This window comes from Neodiprion pinetum, chromosome 1, assembly GCF_021155775.2.
Source record: "Neodiprion pinetum isolate iyNeoPine1 chromosome 1, iyNeoPine1.2, whole genome shotgun sequence".
Classification (NCBI taxonomy): Eukaryota; Metazoa; Arthropoda; class Insecta; order Hymenoptera; family Diprionidae; genus Neodiprion; species Neodiprion pinetum.
Window position 1 is genome coordinate 19,235,671 of NC_060232.1, and position 19,213 is coordinate 19,254,883.

The 19,213-nt window shown below is 38.5% G+C and overlaps 2 protein-coding genes across 7 annotated transcripts in view; one reads left to right on the forward strand and one right to left on the reverse strand.

The window, feature by feature from the left end:
• Positions 1-19,213, reverse strand: part of LOC138190738 (two pore potassium channel protein sup-9-like) — a 1,051,447-nt gene that overhangs the window by 918,232 nt on the left and 114,002 nt on the right. The gene's annotated exons all lie outside the window — the stretch shown is intronic.
• Positions 10,453-15,214, forward strand: LOC124224923 (uncharacterized). Of its 5 annotated transcripts, XR_011176817.1 has the most exons (6): positions 11,570-11,633; positions 11,812-13,725; positions 13,811-14,045; positions 14,252-14,378; positions 14,488-14,652; positions 14,746-15,214. XR_011176817.1 is itself a non-coding variant. In XM_046637190.2 (5 exons), exons 1-5 carry the CDS (start codon positions 13,392-13,394, stop codon positions 14,949-14,951), a joined length of 1,077 nt encoding a protein of 358 aa, XP_046493146.1. In that variant the 5' UTR covers positions 13,225-13,391; the 3' UTR covers positions 14,952-15,214. The 5 variants fall into 5 exon arrangements, 2 of the variants coding, with proteins under 2 accessions (XP_046493146.1, XP_046493149.1); XR_006884945.2 differs by having other exon boundaries at positions 10,453-13,725; positions 14,488-14,662; XR_006884944.2 differs by having other exon boundaries at positions 10,453-13,725.

The following is a 19,213-nucleotide window of genomic DNA, read 5'->3' on the forward strand; positions in this document are numbered from 1 at the left end:
ATGGAGAAACCTGCATACAATGGTTTATTCAACTTGACTTTCGTCTCACTCATTATTCGACGATAGTTATTTCTTTGTCGAAAACGGTGCAGCTGTGAAAATTGGGTTTGGCTATAGTAGCTCTGGCACCGTATCTTCCATCCCATTTCGTGATCAGCCTAACATCTCTATACTTCCTGAAATTTTCCATTGTTTTGCCAAAAACTGCGTTGTTCATCAGTTTGTACAAATTCTTCTTGAATACATTGTGCGATTTTTTGCGCAAATCGGTATTCAAATCAATGTGTTTTTTAGCCACGGGGTTTGTCTGAATTTGAGAACTCTGTGAATCTTGAGTAATTTTAAGCCTAATTGTACGCATCGTTTCAAAACGCTATAGTGAACAACGTAGTTTTTCTTGGAAAGTAGCGTGGGCGTCAATTTCGGTTGCTTACTATTCGAGATCGGAGGTATATAGTGCTTGGGACACAATGGTCAATCCTTATGAATTTCATGCAGTTCCTCAGGATATTCCAAATCCATCTCCAGTATGTAACCAAACTCAGCATCGTCCGAGATGGTAAGGACGTCGCATTGTCCGAAGTCTGATAACCATTCGAAGGAACTGTATGGCAGAGTAAAGCTCATAGCAGCACCGTACAAATTATTGACGTTAAAGTGCATGAGATAAGATTCTTCGACCTCAGGATCAAATGCCTCCCCCATGTACCTGTTGTTAGCCTTTGCGTATCTGTTCGAGCACTGTGACACACCACCACGGATACCTTTTTCGATAAACATAACCATGTCTATGTCGGTGAGAAGCTCGAGCTCGATGTCGGTACACTTTGACATCTCATCAAACGACAGACCGGGCGCGGTGTAATAATGTAACGGGTCCAGGTTGTACGTTGTCCAACAGCTCTGTCGAAAGTTTTGAAAAACGTCGGCTAGTAAAAACACGTCCGTCTGTAAATACAAGTCCGAATACTCTCCCAAAGTTTGAACGTTGAAAGTTGACAAAACTTTACATACATGTACATAGTCGTCGACTGATATATCCCGATCATTTAATTTTGAGTAAAATTGTTGTTTGGATGGTAGCCGTCTCTCCTCGAGCTTCTCCCAACCGTCTATGTATTCGTACGGGAACACTCCTTTTCTGGTCAATAACTGAAATTTATCTGAGCTACGATAAAATTTCCGCTGATTGATTTTTGATCATCACCGAGATACGTTGCTAATTTCTCAAGACTACTGGGCATGAAACGGTACGAATCTACGAATCTAAACTTTATATCTGTCCTCTTGACATATTTTGTAAGGGAAATGTACTTTTCTTTTTTTACGGGTAGAAGTTCAACTGTTCTCTCGACCGATGTAGCCAGTGCTTTGATCAGAAAATGTGAATCGTAACCCGACAGGTTGTGGAATATTACTGGGATGGTGTGCGAATTTTGGTAATTTAGATTGCAACCTCAATGAGCAGCACCACGGTACTTTCCTGTGAAATGGCAGTAATTACGATGTTTCACGTCTATTAGTGTAAACGGTTTTTCACAAATGTGACACATTGTTGTTAAATGAAATCCGTTGATTTGATTGAAATTGAGCGGTTCCATCGGTATAACAGTTTTGAAATAAACTTCTAACGAATGTGCCAATTCTGCTTACTCATTCACAAACCATTGAATGCAAGTCTCTCCACGATTAATTTCAAATTTTGAAATTGAATCGTCAAACGCACAATGTAGATAGTAAGCTATACTATACGGAAGATGCTTCTGATAAATTGTTCTTGTACCCATCTTTTTGAGCGTAGGTTCCAGTAAACATTCGAGATCCGCCTAAATGCAGAATGGAACGGTTTCTTTGTGCTTGAAATTTTTGAATTTCAGTATTTTTTCCTCATCTGTAGGTAGAATAACTTTGGTTTTGTTTAAATTCATGCAATCAGCTCGGTGCTTCAACAAACATCTTTCGAAATTAAAATTAGACAGACACCTATCGCACAACCAAGTACGACATTTATGCTTAGAAATTTGAGATCTTGTTAATCGAGACAGATTTCGAATACAAGTGAAATGAAAGATTCTATTTTTTTCATAATTTTCCATATCTATATCATCATCGTCATCGTCAGGGATTTCAGTTTCGATCGCCAAAAGATGAATTACAGGTTTATCAGACTCATTCTGACTCAGGTGAATCGGTACTATTTCACTTTTTTTCCGATCACCTTGGCCTATACCATGAACGTTAATTGAAAGGCCGTTAAGCTTCTCAAATTTTGAAATGGTGTTTTTGTCTAGAGACATAGGAAACTTTATACCATCATACCGTAGCACTGAGCTGAAATGCGGGTACGAGCTGGTCGCGTTAGGATGGTTGTTGTCGGCTGGGAACAGAGCTGCGGTGACCGACCAAAGAAAGCAGTAAGAGTCGTTGTTTCTGATGTTTACTACAGCCTTCTTATCACTGATATGCTTAGGTAACGGGGTGTATGTGAAGACACCGCCTCGTAGGGGCACGTACTTGTTGATATTCACAGTCAAATTGATTATTTCAGTCAGCGACCAGCCTGAATCCTTTTCCTGGAAATCTTCCACCTTTTTCAACAAACGCTCCATCGCGTTTTCGATGAACCATTCGTTGATATCTGTTGTCTGGAGGATGATTTCATTTCTCGTATCAAAAAATTTGATCTCTTCCACCGTGTGATCACCTCTTCCAACTTCAAATTTACAAGCCAGGATAACGTTGGCTTTCAAGCTCCTGTCATTCTTCAAAGCGTTTTTTAGTCTCGTCACAGCCAGTACCTTTGCGTCTTCTAGAAATCTCTCTACATCTTTATGCTTTAAAACGACGATGGATCCAGTTCGAATTCTCCCCTCGAAAGCTGATTCCAAATCTTCCCAGTGAACTTGATCGCTTCTTCTTACTTTCCGCGTACCTCCACTCGTTTTCTGAAGACGTTTGAATTTTTCCGCGAGCGCTTTCAAGAGTCCAATCGTTGTGATAATTCTTATCTTCTCTCCAATCGATAAAGCCTTTCGCAAAATTCTGTTCAGAAGCCGAATATTTTGGCTTTCGAATCTTATCTATTTCTGAATCTCTGCTGTTGATGATGATTTGTCTAAGATTTTGTACGCCGATTCCATAATACCGATCAATCTCAAACACTTTGCGGATCCCATATTGAGCTGTTTTCTCACGTATACGTGACAAGTTGTGACTTAATGATCGTTTGCAGTGATTAGCGTCCTTTTTATAGGGCAGCTGTACGTATGTTTGTGTATGCGCGCGCACCTTTTAGCATTCTTAGAGCGATAGTAACCCAACACCGCTGATCCATGGCTCTGAATGTACCGCGGCTTTCGGTCGACCTTGCACTCTGGTCTTGACTAAACCCGTTTAAAAATCATCGTTGAGTTCACACGACAGTTACAAGCCAAAAAAAATGTCACGTGGTTGATATCAAACTGGCATCTGAGTAAGTGAAAAACAATGCTCAGAACCATTAATTTTGGAATGTCGTGTGGTTGATAACGTTGGAAAGGAATGTGGGGGTGTTTGATATTACACATCAGCAGTCCTACCGTGGGAAAGGAATTTGGAGTGGTTAATGTTACACATTAGCAGTCCTATCGTGGGAAAAGAATGCGGGACGGTAAAAAAGTTCTCGCCCCCGCTGCACCCGTTGCCGTTGGCAGGTGAGCACTACAGACTTTGACCTTCGGTCGGTAAGATTGTCGGTAAAACAGCACGGTTTTGACCTTCGACCGATAAGAATTGTTGGTGAAGCAGTGCGATTTTTACCGTCGACCGACACAACTGTCGGTAAGGTTGCACGGTTTTGACCTCAAGTCGGGGAGTATGTCGGTAAGTTTCGGTAACAGGAATCTGCGTGTAGAACCCCCATTGCTATACTACTCCTTCTCAGACAATTCATGCTACGTAAAAATAAACAGTAACATAATCTCAATCCGCAGCTTCACACACGAGAGATTTACGGCTCTTGTCTCATTTTGTGTACGTTGGCCCCCGGCTCAGTAGACGAAAACATCGCCGCGGGGCGATTTCACCGACCAATGAGATTAAATTATTTGTCGCATGCGCATTGACTGTATAGTTTCTAGATATCGTCCCGGTATAATTAGTCATGTCATTCATAGGTGAACACAAAATGGCCCTGCTGCCGTGTCTGAGGCCGGTGAACATTATAAAAACAAAACATAGACAATTTTTTTAGGTTTGTGACATGGTAAGTCTACCGTATTCGGATTGTTCCTCGAGACAGTTGAGGGATAGGACTATACGAAAAGTCAGTGCTACCAGCCCCCCTGATAAGCCGTATCAGTTGCTGCCGAAAAATAAGCGCGACACCCCGCACCCAGGTATTTATCATCATCGACCTCCTCAAAAACCGAAGCTTATCTGAAAGATCATCAATTTTTGTGGAAGAAAAACCACTGCTGCCTTTTCCAAACAGTGCCCAAAATGGCGGCAGCAGCGTTTGAAAGTCGCTCTCGGCGCAACCGAATTTGGCATTTAAATTCGGTTTTATCAGCAATCGCCCGGTTCTTTTCGATTTGTATTATTGAAATACACCTGCCACTATCACGAATAATGAATTTCACGTATCGTTGATTGTTTAAACAATTGAAATGGCATATTTTATGTGATATTTTATGATTTTTCAGCAGTTTTCATTGTGTTTTTTATACTTTCTTATGTCTTTCGTTACATTTCAATGTAAATTAGTTTTCTTTGGTGACAAAATATTAGGTATCATTGTTTTAACGAACAAGATTTTATAAATTATTCCAAAGTCGGGGATTTTTCAGCCGATTATTGGTCATTCATCATTTCTCGCGGCCCGTACGAATCTCTTCCGTTTTATATTTTTAAATAAAGACTACCTGAAATATGAAGATTTCTTGGCTATATATTTTAGCAGAAATCGAGTGTTCAACCCTCAATTGTAAAATTCCGGCTGTGTTATTGAAAACGATCGTTTGCTGAATGTTTTCGCATCTCTAAAGGATATCACGGATATGGAAAACGAAAATATAATCGATATGTTTCAAGAGTTCACGTCACAAATGTACTCAATGAAAAATTGTAAGCGCGTGGATGCTGCGAGATTCGAGGTTTTCCAAAAATTATACTCAGGAAACGAATTGAATGATGTTTTTTTGAAAAATTAAGAGGCTTCGACTCGAGCCTTATCCCGTCGTCTTACCGATCACTGAAACAAAAAATCTTACTTACGATATACGTCACCAGTATGTTGCTGAATGCAACGTCTCCGAATTGCGTAACGTTCCGTTTCGATGAGTACGGTTGGAAGATGCACTAAAAGCTACAGCCCCTTTGGTTTACGGGTCAACCGACGCCCCTATACGTGTACGATATATGGTACTAGCTATGCTAACGATTCTGACGATGCTTTCGACACCCTTACTTTCGATTCGGATGACGAAAAGTAGGGAAACAATAGTTTACTTCAGAAGAAGAATAACAATATTCAATTGAAAGTAATTGTTGAAAACTAGCAAAAGCATAGTTGATAAGGGGAATGAGAAGTACGATAGTTCATAAGAAGAAAAAGAATTAAGTTCATAGGAAGAATAAGAATTTTCAATTCAGAATAGTTGTGATTAGTAGTTATTTTTGACCTTATCTGGTGAACTTGTACACGTATACAACTTTGAATATTGTGAAACAAAATAAAAATTTAATGTGTGATCAAATTATTTGAAACACCAATCTTTCTTCATTGCCCTCATCCAAATTTCAATACCATTCCATTTTATCCTGTACTATGTGTTTTATACGAATAAGCCATTGAAACTTTTCAGAATCATTCGTTTGAACAATCAATGATACGTAAAATTCATTGTTCGTGGTAGTGGCAGCTGTATTTCAATACTACAAATCGAAAAGAACCGGGCGATTGCTGATAAAACCGAATTGAAACGCCAAATTCGGTTGCGCGGAGGGCGACTTTCAAACACTCCTGCCAACATTTTGTCCACTGTTTGGAAAAAGCAGCAGTGGTTTTGCTTCCACAAAAATTGATGATCTTACAGATGGGCTTTGGTTTTTTGAGGAGGTCGATGATGATGAACACAAGGTCAGGTGCTGTCCGGATGTTGGTAAATGTATGACGCCAAAGATCATGGTTCACAGTAATATGGGATTGACAAATTGTTTATTACGAAACAAATCAGGTTACAAAAAGTTCGGATGAAATGGTAGAAATGCGGAAGGCGGGGAAAAAGACGAAGCTAGTTAGTAGATACGTATGCGCGAACAGCGTAGTCCCCAAACGCTAAAGAGCAAGTTTTTGTACAGAATTATCTAATGTCTATTTTTTGTCCACCATATTTGATCAACTCTTATGAGTTTCCCATACCGAAACTTATATTTGTAATTAGAGACCCCTAAAACCCCTGAGAGAAAATTTTTGGGCAGAATCATGTAATATTGATTTTTGTCCACCATATTGGATCCGCCATTTTGTATTTTATGAAAACTGATCTCAAATTCGTAATCAGGGAACCCCAAAAACCCTTAGAACAAAGTTTTTGCACCAAATAACGTTTTTTCAATGATTTCATCCGCCATCTTGAAGCCACCAATTTTAATTTTCAAAAATTCCATAATTTTTGAAATTCAAACACTGAATCAAGGTTATATCCAAAGTTAAACCCAAGAGATAACAATTAGCTCGAGAAATCAAGCAAGAAACCATTATTTAATTTTTACGTCAATTCTCACCCTTTCCGAGCCGCTTTTGAAAATAATTGATAAAAAAAAATTCCTAACCAATATTTTTTTAAAGTGAAGATGAAAATTCCACGATTTTTGCAAAAAAGAGTCTGATTTGAGTATTATAAAGATTCGATATAAATAGTTTTTCCAAAAAACTACATCGAAATTTCGCTGTTTTTTTTTTTTTAATTGCAAATTTTCCATAGAAAATCTAATTTCCATGGCTTCTTACCTCGATGTTTTGAAAGAAACCCCTGGAAAATAGTCGGGTACCAATTTTTATTAAAATCCCATTGTCCTAGCGTTGTTAGCAATCGGTCAAACATGACTATATGAAAAGTGTCATTTCGGATGTTAATGGGTTAATTAAGAAGGCAGAAAAACTTATGCTGCCAGCTATTTGTCGGAACCTGGCCTCGGCAGGAGGTTGTGAAGTTGTTTTTGGATAAGTGACACACAGTACAGGAACGACTCTGAAGGCATCTCAAAAAAATATTATTCATCTATGAATTTTCTCTCATTTTTTTCGATAAATGATTTTACAAAAACATTATAAAAATATTGATAGGTATAAAAATATTTATAAGTATGGAAATACTGATTTAAACAATTGACAAACAGGAATCATTAATGAAATATCAAGTCACGCTAAATCTTCTTCTTCAGAATCCTCAATATCGCTTATCTGGTTTCTGGTCATTTCCTCGGGATCATCTACTTTCTCGGCATCGTCATTTTGGAAGTTAGAGTCTGTAAAATCCGTCAATATGTTAGGAACTGTACACTCCCCGGTTATCAAATCGGAAACATCAATTTTTTCTGATAACGCTTTTTTTTCTATTGTTCGAATTGACCTACGCAAAATGAGTGCTGCTTTTTGTACGACGTCTTTGTCTTGGAAAATTTCAAAATCGATATGTTGAAGTGCAACGCCTGCATAAGGTTTCACTATTCTCCGCTTCTTCATCTCTATAACAGCTATTGCTTTCGGATATTTTTTCAACAATCTCTCTTCCAAATACCGTGTAGAGAATGTCTGTGATTATTTTTTAACAGCGTCCATATCCTGAGTGAGATTTTCAACATTCATGTTCCGAAGAAAGTCTAGAAAATACATGTTGTTGTTCCGAACTATATTTTCTTCGACAAATGAACAAACGTCTTCAAATGCTGCACTACCTGTTTCTCGTGTCTTGTGCCAATCAGACTTCTCTTTTCTGCGCAGTTATTTGCGATCTGAATCGATTGTTGAATACAACAATGCAAATTACGTGATATAAAATCGGGTGTCCTTGCGATAATCTTCTGTCAATTTCCTGCAGTAAACTTTGGTTATTGCACTCTGTAGCCTGGGACTTTATATTTTCAATAGCACTTTCCGTGCTACACCTATGTAAATTTTTCCAACGACCTTTTAACTTTTTGCGTTCGGTGTTGCAGAAAATACATGTTTTTTTATGATCCATTTCCACATCCTCAGCCGGATCGTCGTCAAGGTCTTCTGATGCGACAATTGAGTCATCACACATTGATTCCCCGGATTCTTCTACCGTAGGCTTGGAGACTACTTTTGTTTCAATGTTTTCACTGAAATACAATTCTCACGTCAATAAAACTAATAAATATGGAAGATAATGTTTCATTTTATCTATTGAAATCACAAGATCGTAAATCAACGCCTTAAAACTTGTACTCAAATAACTGAGAGAATAATAAATTGAGTAATTATTCATGCTTACTTTGAAACCGCAGATTTCGAAGGCTCTGATAACGGTTGCTGTTCACTTCCAGAGTTACCAGATTAGTTACCAGATTGTTTATATTTGGCTTTCAATGAACTGAAATTGCTCAAACACTTTGAATGGTAACCATCAATGTCACTTAAAGTTGGTGGCAATTGTACGTTGCTCCATTGGAATTTATATGCTTTACGAATTCTCAAAATTTCAGCACATTTATTAAAACGTTCTTGTGTGAAAGAAAGTATTTTTAATCATTTTTTTTTTTTAAACGCACATTGGCTTCAGTGTAACCATCGCAGAAACTGATTTAGCCGTCCGTACTCCAGCAGAGCAAGAAGCGAACTGAATAAAGAACAATACGCATCCTGCCGTCCTGGCCTAGCGATGCAAGATGGCTCTCTTCTCGCCTACTCTCTCCCTACGGCGTTCCTAGGGAGTGAGCGAGCGAGAAGAGAGCCGTCCTGGCCTCGTCCTTTTTTTTCTATATATACTGCCGAGGCCAGATTCCGACAAATAGCTGGCAGCATAAGTTTTTCGGCCTTCTTAATTAATAAACTACCGTTAAAAAAAATTCAGCTTTTATCATTTCAGCCAATTTTTTTTTTTTTTCACATCATTAGGTCCATGACAGGAGTACATCGTTCAACGATACAGGTGGCGGGAGGTGATTTTTTTCCTAACTGATATGTCATTGAACGATAGGTGAAGTTTCAGCTTTTATCATGTTTGTCATTTACTCGTTTTTTTAATAACATTGATAAGCTGCTGATAAGCGTTGTCCCGCTGGTGCGCCGGCAGGAGTTGATTTTATATCAAGAAGGCGTTAATATGACACGAAAGTAATGAAATTATTCTTTATCAAATGTGTCACAAAAAAATGTAGCTGGCTCCCGAACTATTGGCTCTCAGCTAGCGAGGTTAGGCCCAGACACTCGAAAGTTACTGTAAAGGACGATAGTTGTAAAAAGACAGAAATGTAGAAAAGGAAATATTGTGAGAAATTCTTCGCCGGCTTTCTGGTGGTGGATGTCCACCACACACGGCCATTTTGTGTTCACCTACGAATGACATGAGGAATTATACCGGGACAATCTGTAGAAACTATACAGTCAATGCGCATGTGCCAAATAATTCAATCTAATTTTAGTATTGACAATATAATTTCTAGAGATTGTCCCGGTATATAATACATGAACTCTGGGAGACCCATCATGACAGGTTTAATGTCGTGGGCTCGAGGTAATTCCCGAGGTCTAGCGAAATAACGATTTCGAGGCGTGTTGATCACGCCAGGTGACCAACAGAATCTCGCGATATCTTTTGTAAGATCCAGTTTTTCCGCTGACATCGCAGGCCGCCGAATTATTGTCTACAGAGTAAGTTCTCGGTCATTTCTCCGAGTTACCGAGGTACAAGAAAAATCCACGTCACATATATATAAGGTGTACAATAAAGACGCATACTTAATATACATACGGATTGCAAAATAAAGACATATTTATTTGAAAAAATTATATTCATTCAATTGTAGAGAATTGTAAAATCTCTATTAAAATGAAACTACATCTCGGGTACTATATCACATCAACAGTATTAAAGTTTATTACGATCGAGAGGCACTCTTCTTTCTAATTCTAAATTGACAAGGTACACACGTATTTAAGCTTGGTAACCGCGTTAATTGTCAGTGCTCGAAGTGAACTCCTCGAGGCGTCGCCAGATCATGCCGCACTAACGCTGCTATCTCCACGCTGCCTTAGATCCTAACTGTCAGAACCTAACCATTTGCTGCACACAAAATTTCCACGCTTCTTGAGGATCTTCTCCACGACATAGATGTCCGGATATTCAACCTTGAGGAGTTCCCATTCGTAGAAACCGTCAGCGAATGGGTTTATTTTAATAGTCTTTGAGCTTGTACGTCACAGGAAACCCAGGTAGCATTTCATGCGCCGTCAGATCATGCAAGATCTTGATCGGCAGCGCCATACGGCAGAATAATGCATGATTGGTGTATGGCGACGCAAAACAAGCGAGCAAACAGCAAAGCTGTAAGGGACTGTCTAACAGCGCTTGCTGCAGCATTCATGCGACGTCTGCCGGAATTCTGTTCTTCGTACTTCGCAACCTTCCCGCACGTGCGCGCAGGATGCTTATACCCTATATATTACATACAATAATAGCGGGAACCGGGGAAGCTTGGGCATCCCAGTAAAACGTGTAAAGATATTGTCGACGACATTTTATCAGCCGTAAGACGTACACGCGGTGCTGGAAGGAAAACAAAAAGAAACACAATACTTCATTTCACAGATTAAGTGTCGTTTCAAATTATCTTTCAAAATTAATGCACATATGGAGACCTGCATGTCGGGTTCAAATGTTGACATATAATACAATATTACCTATATTAGCTCACTTTTTAAGTTAAACTTTTGGCCATTGCTATTACTTTTACGTACGAAAGTGATATTTCGTCAAATTTCAAGTCCCGTAATTCTCAAAGATTTGTATTTGTTGCCTCTACTATAACTATATATGCAATATTATTAATAATTTCTGTAGCTTGTCTATATACATGCCTGAATCATGATTAGGCTGAAACGAAACCCCTTTAGTCAACTCACACAAAGGCAACGGCGTAATCGTTTAAATGACCGTAGAATGGCGAGGCATGCCGATGCTAATCCTTATTTACGTTGCAATATCGTCAATAATGATAGTTCTGAGGAAATATCTTTGAATAATGGAAACGTCGTAGCATCTATTTTACCAAATGACAGTCCTCCTCACGAACCGCAAAGTTCGGTTACTTGGAATAACTTAGCTCACGAGGCGAAAGATAATTCTTCCGAATATGAGTGTTCAGATTCAGATGCTATCTGTGAAGACGATAGTAACAGTCAGTCTATGGGTGAAGAAGGCAGTATTCGATTAAAAAATTGCTTTCGAACACAGTTAGCTGATTGTTTTATTGAGAATAACATCAACAATGTCCAGGCGAACTCAATACTTACAGTTCTCAGATCACATCGCTGTTTGGCCTCTCTTCCACAAGATGTAAGAACATTGATTGGGACTTGCAATCGTCGCGTTGAATTGATTGATGTTGAACCCGGAAAATATTGGCATGTAGGTTTTGTTGCTGGAATTTTAAAAGAACTGTCGAAACACACATATGCCATACCTAATATCTTAGAAATCGATGTTAGTACTGATGGAGCTGCTGGTGCAAAAGACGGTTCAACTCAGTATTGGCCTATCCAGTTCCGAATAATAAATATTCCTGATAGCTCTATACTTATCGCAGGTGTCTATTATGGGAAGGGTAAGCCAAGAGACCCGAACAATTTCTTTAAAATGTTCACAAATGAAGTCCAAGAGGTTTTCGCCAGCGGTGGTATCCATTTCAAGAATCATTTAGTAAAAATAAAATTCAGATGCTTCATAGCTGATGCTCCGGCTAGAGGTTTTATATTAAACCATAAAGGACACATGTCTTCAAAACCGTGCTCTAAATGCAAAGTTATAGGCTCAAGGTTCGAAGGTAGAATGATATTCCGAGGTACTGACCACCGTTTGCGAGCTGACATAGAATACGACCAGGAACTTGAAGAGGATCACCACAAGGAGGGAGGCAGCCCTCTCACTCTTCTTAGAATAGGTAGGGTAACAGGTGTACCATATGATGAAATGCACCTTGCATTCTTAGGGGTAATGAAGAAACTGATCGAAGCAGGGGTTGACGGTAAGTTTTCTCGTGCTGCAAAGTGGTCAGGCCGACAAATCAGTGTAATATCTTCACGTCTAAAAGATATTGGAAAACTATGTCCACGAGAGTTCTCACGTCCTCCTAGGCCAATTTCTGAATTCAAACGCTACAAAGCAACTGAGTTTCGCCAGTTCCTCTTGTATACTGGCCCTGTCGTGCTATATGGTGTATTAGAACCTGACTACTACCTACACTTCCTGCTTCTTCATATAGCTATTCGCATACTTTCAACTTCGTCCGCATCACCTGAAGATCTTTTATTCGCAGAATATGCTTTGAAATTGTTCGTCACATCTGCAGAAGACTTATATGGCCCAGCATTTCTGAGTTACAATGTACATGGTCTGTTGCATCTGGTTGACGATTACCGACGATTTGGTGTTCTAGATTCATTTTCCGCTTTTCCATATGAAAATAACATGCCTATCTTTCGTAAATATGTAAGGAACCAACATTGTCCTCTTCAGCAATTTGCTCGGCGACTGATGGAGCGTGATTGTTATACAACATTTAATAAAGTATCCCACAGCCATGAAAACAGATTATTAGGACTGCACAACGCTGGACCCCTTCCTGAGAATTGCGATGCAAGTGCCAGGCAATTCGCTAAATTGAAATCTGGCAAAAAAATTTTCAGTATTAATGACGGTAACAACACTGTTATGCTTAAAGATGGATCTCTTTGTGAGATTTGTAACATTCTAGATATAGGTGGTCATCAGGTTCTCGTAGCTAGGAAGTTTAATACTGTACAAAATTTATACAATGTTGGCAGATCATCATCGTCCGTAGGAATTTTCAAATGTACTAATGTCTCGAGTGATATTGAATTAGTGGCAGTGTCAGACGTCGCAGCAAAATGTTATCGTATGCCGCTTTGGTCTGGTACTGGCACAAATTCAAATAGAGTTGTGGTTGTAATTATGACCCTGTTGCATCATGCTTGAGTTTTTTCGGAAGATTTTCCAAGTATTTCTACTTTCCTATCCTAGATTATTATGTAAATTTCTTTCTTTCTTCGCAGTATAATTTTTCTTTTGTTTCATGTGTTCAATAACTGTGCAGTAAAATGCAGAAGAAATCAATAACACTGAGCAGCCAAGGACGCATTATTCAAAATGCCAGAGCGATATTGTACAACCGAGTCGTCCGCAGATGAGAGAACTGCAGCTCCAAACCTACTAAAGAAGCGCGTATCCATGGAGCAACGCATTGCGATGATGGCGAATCAAATTACTTCAAAAGACTCACAACATTTTGAATTGGCCAGTGATCATGATGACTCTGAGGAAATCATCCCAAATTCACAATTACACTCGAGCAACTCTATAACATTTAGCGATGTAGTACGACTAACCACAAGACGACAAAATCACGTGGAAGAGCAAAATAATCATATTCCTTTGAATTCACATGGAGCATCAGTGAATCTACGTCCGGTCACTGTATCAGGTTAATATAACAATTCTGATCTTTGCTGTAAAAACTGACTCAAGTGTTTTTCATTCACTAATACGTTTTGACTACAAACTCACAGGTACAGTTGAAGAAAATCGTTACCACACACCGACTGTGTCTTCAGAGCAGACACTTGAGCGTATTGCCCGATCCACCATTGACAGTTTGCAAGATCTTCTTCAACAGCATGAGGAGCGACAAAAGCAATGCTTTCTAGACTTTGCAATGAGAATTCGAAAGGACCACCGTGAAGACATGACCAAGCTTAACAACTATGCAGAGAATCGTTACCAGCATTTCGAAACAGTTATCAAGTAATGCATTCATATATTATCTGAGGTTCCATTTTTCATTTCCTGATATTATTCGCATCTACTGCAATGTATATGAAATTGAAAGATGGCGGTACAACAGGTGTTATAGTTGAAAAAAAACAACTTAAAACTGAATTCCAAATTAAGATTGTTCATTATGCCACTGCTTGCATGATAAGCTGGTTCCACAAATAATATTCTTGCAGACAAATGATTAAAAAAGAGCAGGATATTGAACGGGCGTACCCATATGAGAAGCCACCAGGGTTCCCTCTTGATTCCTTGGAGGTATTCCAAGAGTTTGAAGAAGATCCTGAAAGACAACGATCTCTAGTAAGCATTATAGTTTTATCATATCACCCGATACTGTATTTTTTCTCGGGTGGTAACTAATTTCAGTGACGTTTATTGCAAGTTTAAAAACGAGTGATATGGATTTCAGAGACACTATCTTATTAACGTTGGTAGTGTCACAGCTAGAGATGCTCTCAACCAATTTTTGAAGGAAGCCATGACGGATAGCCTCACACAAAAATTCTCTTGGACTGGAAAGACTGTTTCAGATAAAGAGAATCTGCGACCGTTATTTAATACCTGTATGGGAAAGGTATTTTTTGGTGTGTATGACTAAGATTATCGTTATTGACTAATAATACGTTACCCTATATTCAATGCAAGGTTTCGATGATTGTTTACGCAGATGCCTTACGTGAGTGTCGAACAATACCACAGCCACATGATCGTACAGAATTTGCGAGACTGATGCAAGAGGCAATTCGGGGCGCAAAACAAAGATTGCGGGATGCAAAACGACGTGCTAATCGCTCTGTCCACGTGGAGGGTCACAGACAAAAATATATGGCTGAAATGGCTAATCGTTACGAGGTTGAACACCCAGGACAGTAACACTGCGGAATAAGAGGCCTGCAATTTGACTATTAAAGTTCCTACGCGTATTCAAACATACGTACTCATGTACTTTGTTTGACTAAGAAATATTTTAGTACGTATAGCTGTGATGTTAGTTTTTATGTTTATGCTCAAGCACAGTATTTATAATTTTGACTGCAGCTGTGATATCCACCAGTGATACGTAACTATATGTGTTCCAAAGAAACATACCTATATCAACAAATGCGGCGGGTTTGTACTAACATAGCTATAAAATAGCTAAAAATTAGATACAGTATAAATTTTAGTCTTCTGACCTTTATATAAAGTATTTTTTATCTACTATTCTACTCATTTGATATAAGTTTATCAATACTATTATAAACTGTGGTTAATGATAATTTTAAGCTACAACGTATAAAAATGTAACAAAAGATGTATTTATATTAATAACTGTACAACGGTTTCAGGGTTTCTTCTAGTCTTGTTGTAGACATAGATCTGTAAGTCAGCGTTTTTCTTGTTCATTTTTGCTCGCTAGTAACTGTAACACGTTTATAACTAATTATCTTTAAGTAACAGTAAAAAATATGCAAACTTATATTATACCTATATATGTACGAGTATATGGGTGTAATATATCATATATTTTACTATAGCCACATATCAATAATATAAAATATAAATATTATTATAATTATATAGTACAACAATTATAGTCAATCCTTATATGACCTGCCATGTTCTGTGGTTTTGAACCTTATATTTGAAATAAATGAGAAAATCTCACAATATATAGTTTTCTTTTTTTTTTATTTGCCAATGAGAGCCTGTGCATTCTGCTCTTCGTGAATACCGGCAGACCCTTCGAGAATCATGCATGATCTGCAGCAAGCTTCTGTCGAAAGCACACATGCGCACGTCTTCCTACAACTGCGGAAACAGGCAGATAGTGGTCTGCCGCCAGAGCCATGCACGCGCCACGTGACGACCATAACGTGAACTTGCGACAGAATGCTACCTGGGTAAGTATTATCTATTTGACTAATTGTGAATATTTTAGTCGTCTAATTGGGAGTGTAATCTTTCTTGAAGACATTTTTGAATCTGCTGATTTGAACTTTGTCACCAGTTTTGAACTTTGCCGGTTTAGTAGGTATCACTCGAAGCCGTCAGTACGCCTGAAGTAATAATAGCCTTCCGTTCGCAACGATGACATCCGATGGTTTTATTCTTACGGTTCGGTGTTTGGTGGTGTTGTAACCTGATACCAAATCAACTAAAATGTTGAGCCACTTGATACGTCCTTGAATGTTTAACTATTTTCACATTTTACTTTTCAGCGTACGATTAAAATTTTCACAGATCGAAGCCTTCAAATCACTGTATGTGGAACAAAGTTTGATTTTATAGAGTCTCGTAAAAATTCAAATTTTGAGTTGTAAAATTTCTTTCCTCTGTCCATGTGTAGTTTTTTCCGAACTCGTCCTGGAAGTAGCACAGACTATATCACCTTTGTAATATCATCCCCGGACTAGCTCTTTATCAGTATAACTCACGCATATTTTGGAAGAATATATATCTATGACTGTAAGCATATATGTATATGTGGTCTCTGTTTTGTCCCGCGTACAAAATCATATCAACAAGATCTACATGCCAGGTCTCGTCGATGCCGCGCACGTATACACGGCGACTCGAGTAATTCCGACGTGCAGACTTATGCAATTCCGTTACCAGCACTAGCTTTTCTTGTTGATTGTTCTGATGCTGTTAGTCTAATGTCCAACTTGGAAAAGATTTCGGCGTTTCGATTCAACAGGTTCTTAACATCTGTTCTTAAATCTACATAAAAGGTATCCCAAGGCTTTCCCGGGGTGATCTCCAAAGCTTTGATCATTTGATCTAGGGTGTCCATTCGTTTTTGCAACAAGTTAAATTTTTATCACAAGATTTTTGAAGTTACGGTATTATTTTGTTTCACGGCATCTGCCACGTTGCACAGTCTTTTGTTCTGTATATCGTAATGCCCGTCCACTGTTATATTAAGGCATAACTACGGACCGAACGGTTCCAAAAGTTAATCCACTTGCTGTATTTTTCAATAATTGCAATGCGAAAATAAAATCAGTCGTAGGGTCTCAATTGATTCAATCATATGTATTGATGCATATATGTTTATTATAAATGACTGATATGCTATTCAAGAACGAGCAAAGTAATGTTCTGCATACGCGATTTCCCGAATCCTGCGTCAACTTTTGATCTAGTACAGTTCACTCACATTCGCCCATGACTACATCGATAGGCGCACACAATGAACAACGCGCGGAGACTGATCGTGGCAACACCGCAGCGTCGGCCGCCACGGACTCGCTAGTACCGTGTGTATACCAAAGACCGTTGTGCGTACTGTGATTTTTCTACGAAACAAAAGTGTGGTTATGTTGAAAGTGAATACAGAAACTTTGGTACGATATAAAGGGAAATGGAAAAAAAAGACCGTGGTTGCTGGTAGATTGAAGCTCTTCGAGCGGAATGAAGAAAAGCCAGATGTGGCACGTATCGAAAAGCCAACGACCATCCTCCGTGGCATGCGATTGATCGATCCTAATGAAGTCAACAAAAACATGATATGCAGCAATTGTGAAAAACAGTTGGCATTTAATCATATCGTGGAAGAAAAAACAATGGGCTTTTATCTACATTTGGACTATGAAATGTGATACTTGCTCCACGCTAACGAAATGCCACTCAAGCAAGTCACACTTCAACGACGGTCATCGTTATTATGACGCTAACACTGCAGCTGTACTTGGTATGTTATTATGCAATTATTATCTGCTCTTCGATATTTTCTCCTCATAACTAATCGATTATGCATGCATAAACTGAATATTTTCAATTTTGTCATTGGAAATGAGAATCTAACCTCAAAACCTAACCTCAAACTGTGAATTCATAGGTGCCGTTCACTCCGAAGCAGGATGCAATGCACTGAGGAAAATTGCAATGTGCATAGATATGCCGGTCTTGAGTGAGGAAACATACAAGCGGTATGAACGTGAAATCGGTCCACTCATCGAAGAAACTGCCAAGGACAGTTGCCAAGGTGCAGCAGCGGAGGAACGAAATTTAGTCATAGAGCATATCGATACGCTGCGTAATAAATTGTAAGCTGTCTGTCACTGTGACAAAACATTTCATTCTCTTGAATGGCATAACTAAGATTTTTTTCATGAAAAGGATATTGGTGGAATTATTGCATAACAAACAAGGATACTGCAGTATTATCATAAAATAATACTTCCGTATAAAATTTCCGTTTTATCGTACCTGAATTCGTCCTATTCATGTCAAAAATCTATTGATAATGTTTCTTACTCAATTGTATATAAGTCAACAAGTTTGGCATCAGATTAATAAGTGGTTGTAAGCACCTCGCAGCATGAATTGTACATACAAATATACTGTTAGATTTCAATGATTAATTTCAAACCATGGTGAAGTTTGCACCGTTGAAATGCAACGGAATTCTGTTTTTTCTTGAGCCGAGCTCGAGATTCTCATTCAATATTTGGCCAGGACAAGAAAACGATTAGTTTTCAGGATCCAAAGACAAAACGGTACGAAAATTTTCATGGTTTTTGAAATTGAACGAACAATTTTAAAAAAAACGTAATTTTCGTTGGACCTCAACTTTTCAAACTTCAGCGTCCTAATTCCAACAATATCGTATTCGTGAATGAATACATTAGTTTAGTCATTTGAAACAGAGATCTGTCTAAAAAAAATTTTATTCAAATACCAAAAGTTATAATAGACAAATAAAAATAATATTGATCAATTATATGAATAAAAAAATATACAGCGATTACACCAAACCTCGAACCCCTCAATCTCTAATATAGTATGAAATGTACAAGACCAATACAAAAATAAACAAATGTAACACAAACAGAATAAGAAAACTCGAAAGGTGGAAAATGCATTGTGATTGGTTTTTTTGTTATTCAAAATTTTTAGGCCTCAGGAAATATTGGACGAAATTTACCCCCTCGCAGACTTCATGCGGCCTAGGACTGACGATACCGATAGACCAGATTTTGATAACGCCCCGAATCATGTCATAAATATAATTGTATCGTATGACATGGGATGGAGTAAGTGTGGCAATGGACGCAGCTACGATAGTCTGAACGGGTACGGCGCAATAATCGGGCTCCTCAGCAATAAAATATAAGATTTCGCAACGCGCAATCGTAAATGCAAAAAAT